This window comes from Acyrthosiphon pisum, unplaced genomic scaffold (genome assembly GCF_005508785.2).
Source record: "Acyrthosiphon pisum isolate AL4f unplaced genomic scaffold, pea_aphid_22Mar2018_4r6ur Scaffold_13522;HRSCAF=14165, whole genome shotgun sequence".
NCBI classification, from domain to species: Eukaryota; Metazoa; Arthropoda; class Insecta; order Hemiptera; family Aphididae; genus Acyrthosiphon; species Acyrthosiphon pisum.
The window spans coordinates 172-9645 of NW_021762130.1; the positions used below are offsets into that span (position 1 = coordinate 172).

General features: G+C 28.9%; 1 protein-coding gene across 1 annotated transcript; it reads left to right on the plus strand.

Moving 5' to 3' along the window:
* Nucleotides 1-3774: 3774 nt before the first annotated feature.
* On the plus strand, nucleotides 3775-9031 carry LOC100159366 (protein angel). Its single transcript, NM_001204923.1, is given in 10 exon segments — nucleotides 3775-4001; nucleotides 4045-4121; nucleotides 4201-4364; nucleotides 6110-6157; nucleotides 6159-6177; nucleotides 6939-7245; nucleotides 7327-7618; nucleotides 7723-7781; nucleotides 7846-7959; nucleotides 8054-9031. Coding segments are annotated over 10 exon segments (1317 nt in total). The 5' UTR covers nucleotides 3775-3903; the 3' UTR covers nucleotides 8193-9031.
* The last annotated feature ends 443 nt before the right edge of the window (nucleotides 9032-9474 follow it).

Below are 9474 nucleotides of genomic sequence, written 5' to 3' on the forward strand. Positions count from 1 at the left end.
GTATTTAGACCAGTTCCAAAGGGAAAGTAAACTTCAACTAAATGATTTTTAATACATAACAAGTTTTTGTACAAATACTCGATGAAACCAATGTTTTTACTTTAAAAAAATAAGTATTTTTAAGCATTCTATTGCTAATAAAAATTGGATTTTAATTTTATAATATACAATTAATTTGTTTTTGTTGATATTTGATAGTGTTTGTATACTATAATATCTCTATACCTATCTATCTCTATATCTTCTATACTATAATATATAACGTAAATTAATTTACTAATTTCCAATATTATTACTTATCATTCTTGTATATTATCGTCCCGCCACCTTAATATTAGTTTTAATTTAAATTAATAACATTTGTAAGATGTGCACACTTAATACTGTATTACAAATATATCTGGTGAAACTGTACACATTCACAACAGTAAGACTGCTTAGTCGCAGCAAATGAGACATCACATGCGCGAACTGCAACACGTTTCCATTGTGATTTTTTGCCAGGCTTATTTGGAAAAAAGTATACATGACATATAATATACCAATAGGCCAACAACATAAAATATGTACATTTTGCCCTTTTTCAAAATTTGTCTATATGTAAGTTATCAAGAATCGAGATACAAAGAAATATATCATAAAAAAGCTTGACATAATATGATCTAATCAGGCAACAACAAACAAGTACTAAATTCTTCAACTTCCTTAAAACAGGCAATTGCCTCACAAAATCCTTCTTGTTTCACTGATGGTATTTAATTTAAAATGATTGTTGAAACAACTTTAGTCTGTCCAGCGAGAGAATGCGCCGCTTCTGTGCATGTAGACTGACGACTTAGCGAGCGCCATGGCACTGTTTCCCCCTCTCACGGCCTGCGGAAGACGGCCACGTACAGTCGGTCGCCGAAACGTGCCGCCAGTCGGTGGGCCATCCTGGTGGGGGCACACCGGGCTGGGTATGCGCCAAAACAGACCAATTTAGGCTGGCGCACGGCGCGTTCTCTCACTGGACAGACTATAGTAATTATTACCATTAATCGTTTTGCTCAAAATGTTAAATTACCTAACGATTACAAATTTCAATCAAAATAATTAGGTGACACCATTTGAATGTAAACATATATCTGTTTTAAGTTATATTTATTTGCCAATTTTAAATATTGTGTTTAGTTTGATTAAAGGGTATTCAGGTTCGCTCGTTTGTAGTCTACCACTGGTTTTTATATCTAATTAAAATATTGATAAATATGTATAACTATAAATAATAATACACATAAACAAACATATTAATAGCAAGCTGTTATCTAAATACAACAATTTATTTTTACTTTTACATTATTAACATATATTATATAAAAAATAAAATCATTTATAATATTATATTAGGTACAATATGAATTCACATCACTTAGAAAATATTCAAATATGTTGTCTTTATCAAACACCACCACCGACCATCATTCTGCTAAATATTAGTAGGTATCAATATGAATAATTCCATTTTCATTAAAAACATAGTATTTTCCTCATACTAAATAATTAAGTTTATTTCTTTTGCTAACAATTAACATAATTAACAACTTTGATTAAAACTAAGTTTGATTGTCAACTCGATAGTATTTTACTGGACCATCGGTTGTAACTTGTAGCCGACTGTCCCGGTGTGCCACCTATAGCACAGTTGGCCGGTACCAACGTATAAGTATTGGGCAGGAAGCAAAGATAATAATATGGTATTTATTTATTATTTTTGTTTTATGTTATATACCTAATAATATTTTATTATATTGGACGTTTCACGCTGTGGTAAACATCCCTTGCCTCATTACAATTAAATTTGTCATGTTACAAACTAAATAGTAGCTTTGATATTTCATTCTTAAATACTATAGTTGTACTAGTATTTATAATCAATAATAGTAGGCACATAATATAGAAATCAGGGAATGGAATCCAATATATTGGAAACCGGAACCCATATTGGGTTAAATAATCAAAAATTTGAAAATTTACAAAGGTTATTCTGTGTTAACCTCAGTGGCACAGAGTCCTATGATCGGTGCAGGCCACGGCCTGACCACTTTTTATTGTGTGTGGCCGTTGACCATTGTGTAGGCCAGACACTCATACATGCTACATACCAAAGCTGTAGGTACACCATAAAATTGTCACATATGCTGTACAACGATAACGCTTCTAAAACGCATTGAAAATAGGTACCCATGACTTATCTATAAATGCGCATCTCCACTAGATTTAGCTTGGCCATTTATGGGTGTATAAATATATAATTTAAAACTACAATATTAAGAAAATTATTATTATCATAAGTTTTCAACATAAATTTAAAAATGTTAAAAGTATGCTTAGAATATGTGAATGGATTATAATATTATGTATATTTTTTAAATTATTCTGCAATTTTCAGCAGCATTATTATGTAACATTAACAACTTATTAAATATTTAAAACTAAAAATTATATGATATAATCGTATAATAAAATAACTTTAGTCTTTAAGGACTAATAACCACAGTTTCCCAGTTTCTCCTTAAAAAATATATTAATTTAAAAAAAAACTATAGATTTTGTAGAGGTTAGACTATATACATTTATAAGTTATACAAATACAATACCTGCCGTGTATATAACATGTTATAATAGTATAATAGAATTATACTGAAAAGTTAAGCACAAAGGTACCAATATCATAGTATAAAAATAAATTAAAACTATTAATTCAAATTGGTACGTGATAGATTTATTATTATTTTTTTTTATCATTTGAGGACGAACACATTAATTGTGGCCGTTGAATTTTGATTTCGCCTGACCACTATTTTCAAAGTTCGGCGCCACTGCGGCTGTGCTCAATTTATTGGTTATTAAAAGTGTTTTAATAAACTGTGTTTGGTTTTTTTTAAAAATTGTAAAATCTAGAACCAGAACCATTAAATTAAATTTTCGAAAAACCCGAACCAGAACCAAAACCCCATAATCAAAGTCTGAAAGTACTGGCACAGTGGCACAGAATAGAATAAATACTACTGGAACATAGTTTTCAGTCCTGACGCGCCTTCTATGTATAGACACGAAACAGATTCATCAGAATAGACGTCCTATGAACTATTACAAGCGCTGTCCATTAGTTTATAGGTCTACGGTGTACACCATATACTAGGGAGTAGAGAGCCTAGATAATTATCTAGGTTCTCTAATAGTGACGTAGGGTACAACTAGGGTCCCACTTGTTCATACTCCGATTTATTGCGATGCATGACAAACTTAACAGGTATGTCAGCAACTCGTGAACGCATGTCTGTGCCGTAAGCATTGCTCCAACAGGCTTTGCGGTGGAGTGGTGGTGGAGTCTTCGGCGGCGGTGGCTATTGCGGCAGTGACGGCGGTCATAGATTTAACATACATGTATGTTTAATCACAGAATAATATAATGGTTTAATCCACGGTCTTAGAAGATATCTTATAAGACCGTGGTTTAATCTATGCGGCGGTGGACCAATGAGAACTGGAGAAATGCTTACGTCACAATACACCGCTTGGCGGAGGGTGGGTGCGCGATTTGATTCTAAACCGGTAATATTGCTGACATACCTATTTATTTTGTCATGTGTGATGTACCCGCATATTTAATCACCTATCACGCTCTATTATTTATTATCAACATATTTCTATCGCGGACATGGTATCCACAGATAATAAAGGGATTAATATATTTTATCTATGTAGGTATCCACCTTGATTTTATGCTTTTACAGTTGGATTTTTAATATTATCATTGAGTATAGTATCATTTAAGTGTTCTGTGATCATAATTAATTTATATGAACATCCAGAATATTTTTGAAAATTTGAAATAGTACCTATGCTTTTCTTGTCACTTTTATGTATATTACAAAAGAATTTAATAAAATATGTCTGTTGTGTCGTTTATGTCCAATTGCTAATTTTGCCTGCCGTCTTTCCACAACAGTCATGCATCGGTAAGTATCTTTTAAAAACATTCGTCTACCATCTCTCAATTAGAAATAAACAATTTTCAGGCCCAAACATGAAGGATTACATTAATTTTATCAGGCCTTTAGTGCACCACAAACATGATAGTGAGTTACAACAATTTACAATTCCCTACCTTGTAGGTAGTAGTCTTTAATATTTTTTAACTTTGTTTTTATATTCCAGCCAATTACAAGTCATTTCATTTTAGTTTGCTATCATATAATATACTAGCTCAAGAGTTGCTAGAAAAAAATGCTTTTTTATATGATTGGTCTGATGTCCGTGTGTTGAACTGGGACTATCGAAGACAACTTTTATTAAAAGAAATAAAACAATTTAATGCAGATGTAAGTATTTATGAGTATTTATAGATGTTATAGTTTAAATTTTTGTTATAAATTAAGATGTTATTGTTATATACTTATGCATAGGGATACCCAAACATATTTTATTAAAAATAAGAAAAAATAAAGATTTTTACAAAAAACTTATTTTGTTAATTGGTGTAACTCTAAAAAAAAAAACGTACCGTAGATATACTTAAGTTGAGCGTAAGTTAACAATATTTTTTATGAGCATCTAAAGTTAGCCATTGAATATTCACCATTTCACCCATATATTAACAAAGTCCATTGGAATTTTTTTATTTTGTTGTAATTCAAAAACTAAAAACCTTGCGTACTTGAAATTTTTACAAAATGTTTTTATTTTATTATTTTTATACATAAATATGGAACATTTTCAAAATATCTTTTTTTTTCATTTTGAGTTATTATAGAAATTTTAGTTTATAAATCTTAGTTTTTTTTAGTTTTCTTTTCAAATGTCAATAAATTTCTGAATTTACTTATCTAGATACCTACTGCACAGCAGATCAGTTCCCACTTGCCCACTTGTATTATTATAATAGTTGTGCGAGTGGAAGGGGCACTACCTTGTAATAATTTATCTTAAAATATGTAAATTCCTGTCTAAGCTATACTAGAATAATCCATTTTCTTCTGCTGTACTTTTTTTGATATTATAGTGAATCGACTCATTATTATATCATTTATTGACATTATTTTTTTTATGAGTATCTATTTTAACAGGACATTGTACCCTCGTGAGTTCTTTGTCTTAATAGGTTGTTCTTATATTAAATGAAAGTTTGTTAATAGATGAGTTCACTCTAATATTAAAAGTAATAACACAGGGTTGGTTCTGATAAACAAAAATATCTATGTTGTGCGTGGGTCAGAGAAAGAAAAAAATTTATGCGCTGACATCCTTTAAACTATACCAAATGAAACCAGTACCAGGCAGCTAATGAGCCAAGTTGTCCGCATAGAAGTGGCTTTGTTCCAAATGTCGAACCAGATGGTTGTTAATATGGTGGGAGAAACATCTGAATGCTTATACACACTGGACCAGAGATATGAGCCATCAAAAACCCCCAAAAAATAACTATACGCTGTTATAAATTATAACTATATCATTTTCTGAACTCTGGAGCCCTCCCACTGCCAATCTAATTTACTTAAGACTTTGAAACCGACACGGCTGGATCCGCAGACGTCTCTCCTATTATTATGGGTAGTAAAAACACCTAATCTCACAGTGCTTTTCGATTATGTAGTTATTAAACCACCTGACAAAAACCGGTTGCTGCCTAGTACTGACCTCATTAGCAACAGAGTATAGTATTGAAAATGAGTAGTGACCGGCAGAAAACTGTGTCTTAAGTGAGTCTTTCTATATAATTATATTTTATGATACCTAATTAGAAATAATTTTAAAATTATACCCAAAGACTAGTTTTAATTTTTAGTCCCCTTTAGTATGGTAGTTAGGCTAATATAATTTATGTACAATTTACCAAGTAATACAAATGTGAAGTTCTTTTCTTGAGAATTTTAAATCTAATTCTGTAATCATTAATTGATAAATTATCTTAAATCAACTATATAATATTATATGTTTATTACAACAACTATTGTTTATTTATCCAGGTTTATGTATTATCAGATTATTCAGTAAAAAATTACATACTTAATGTATTATACATAATTTTTATGTAATCATAACTTATACTATACATTTTTTGTTCTAGATAATTTGTTTTCAAGAAGTTCAAGAGTCTCATTTAAATTGGTTCTTTTAAGAAATTATCAGATTTAGGTAAATTACCTATAAATTACCTATTACAATAAATTAAAAAAAAATATTTAATATGAGATACTCATGTAATATGCTACTTACCTCTACTTTGTTGGTGTAGTATGCTACCTATAAAAAAGTTTACGGGTGTTTACTATTTTTACATACTGAATAATAACAATTTATTGAACTAAAATGTTTTTAATGTATTGATCATCATTGTTAAGTATTTTAATACGTTATATATATTGTTATGCTATGTTTACGTTATCCCAGAAATCTTTAAACATATTGACAATTGTAGTGTTGTGTTTAAATTATTGACCGCCACCATTCTCTTTTAGTTGGCGGTCTTACATAATATCTGTTACTTAAGTGCTTAACATTGCAAAGTAGAAGGACTCAACAAAAAATAAAATAATTTAATACCTATCTAAAAATAAGTTATTATAGGACTTGGTGGATATTTACCGGTAATTAACTAGATAGTTACCTGTATAAATGTATAATTTTATTGATATTTAGCTGTTATAATATTGTAAGACCAACGACCATTATAATGTTTTTTATCTTAATAACTCAAGCGACATGTTCTTTCCTATAATAAAACTAAATAAAAATATAACACATATAAGAGTAGGTATGTCATATTTTCTAGTAGGTAGCATACTGCATGTGTACAGTTTTTTGGTATGTAGCATTTTACGGTAGTTAGCATACTACATGAGTACCTAATATGATATAGATGCAAACAAATTATAAAATTACATTATTTATTTTAGGGTATAATGGTGTCTATAAAAAACGAACTCGTTTTCATTGTGACGGCTGTGCTATATATTACAGAAATGACAAGTTTACATTAAAAGAAAAGGTCACTGTAGAATACAATCAACCAGGAATAAATGTATTAGATCGAGATAATGTGGGTATTGTGTTGAGATTGTCACCACGGAAAAATGAAGCAGAAAATATAATTGTTTCGACTACACATATCTTATACAACAAAAAAAGGCATGATATTAAATTGGCGCAAGTTCATTTATTACTAGCTGAAATTGAGCGTGTTGCATATAAAGGACACAAAAAGTAATATAGATTTTCATTGTTAATTAATTTGTATTCTAATAAATAATAATAATTATATTTTTTTAATTATTTCTTGTGTAGAGTTGGTGATGATAATATTCCTGAATACCATCCAATTATTTTGACTGGAGATTTCAACTTGGAACCTAATACTGCTGTTTATGATTTTTTAATCAATGGTGCTCTATTCTACAGTAATTTACAAAAACCAACGCTTTGGTCTCAAAATAATCAAAGTGGAAGATGTAACATGGGAAATGAACTTATTCCCAAGAGTTTAGGCATCACTGAATATAGTCAGCATTCAGACATTTTAGAATTAAGAAAAATAAATAATCATAAGCGACAAATTAATGACGGTCTTTATTCAAAGGTAACTTAAAAATATTAGTTAAAAAAAAAAATTAACGATATTTTCATAATCACGAAAAACATATTACTTATATATTAAAATTTTTTTTTTTTTGATTATGTCAGCTACATCATAGTGAAAGAAAAAATGAACAACTATTATCAACACCGTCTTCAGAATTCAAGTATTTAAATTACATTTTTAATATTTCAATAATTTTAAATTTTAATAAATAAATTATTTTTTAGATTTGGGTCTGGAAATGTGTATCATAACCTTAAGTTTTCTTCTGTATATAATAACAATAATAGCTGTTCTACATATCATGACCAATGGACTATTGTAGATTACATATTTTACACGTAAGATAATAATAAATTTATGACATACATTATCCTTATATTTTTTATTACTGAATCATCTAAAATAATTCATTCAATTTATTAATGGTTATAGCAGTACAAATTTAAAACTGAAAGCTTATATGAAGCTTCCAAATGTTGCTGAATGCCAGCCAATATTAGCTATGCCAAACAGAGTATCTCCGTCCGATCATCTACCACTGTTTGCTAAATTTATTTATCAAATAAAATAATATTTTTGGCATTTGTTCTCCAGCGTAATCTTGTTTTATATTTTTATTTAATATGTATTACAGTTCCTACATTGAGTACATAATTACTAATTCATATTATCAAATCTAACTGTAATGTGTATAATATTCAGTCTTAACACCTTCTTGAGTTGTGTTTAATTACCAAAGAAAGAAATTTTAAATTCATTTATTTATTAAAAAGCATTCTCGAATAGCGATCATCAATAAGAACATATAATTTTATGTTCATGATTAATTAATAGAATAATATTTAATAAGGATAAAGCGGTGCACATTGTAGGATTGCTAATCACTCTGAAATCTAGAGCTATCACACTTTTAAGTCATTACTACACAAAAATTTTTTCTGATATGTATGTGCATATATTTTTAATTTTCATATTCTGAAGTAGAATATTATTTTTGAGTATTTCAGTATTTTGAAGTCCAGATTTTTAGTTTTTAGGTATCATTAATAATTAGCATAATTATAACGCGGTTTACAAAAAAACATTTTTTTTTTTGTTGAATATTTGAGAATTTTTTGTGCTTAAGGATTCCATAGCTTATTTTAGAGTAATGTATTAATTATAAGAAAAATAACTTAAATATTTTGATTTACAATTATTATTGTAATTTTACTTTGAGAACTACCTTTACAAATTTTAGATTCTGAGAGGTGTGATGAATGTATTGATTTTACAATGATGTGTTTTTTTATTTAAATTTATTTTTGTGTCTGTCACCAACGTTTGGGGCAGTAAAACTGCTTCGATTTTCTTCAACAATATCTTGATTGATGGTAAAGTGATTAATAAATTATTTCATTCACAATAAAATTGTCAAATATACTTACTAATATCATAGGCTTACAGACCGTCTTCGCTCAGAATCGTTTTTCTTATACAATGAAATGATATCATTTAATTCAAATTTAATAGTTAGCACCATACATTACAGTGGTCAGTGGACAGTGACACACTTGTAGTATACTGTACTTCTGTATAGCTGAGCAAGTTTTTTTATGACAATAGTCAATAAATAATATTCATTGGCGGCATGGACGCCGACAGTTGGGATGCAAGTAAAATGTGTGTAAATATAAATATTATACATGTAAAAATAATATTTTTAATTACCTAATATATATATATATATTGGGTTTTTTGTTATTTATGGTATAAAAAACTTTTGCATTTGCATTATGCAAGATTCATTCAAGCTATCATAATTTCTATAGAAGAAAAACGAAAATCCAGTTTTGATAATTAGGGAAAATATA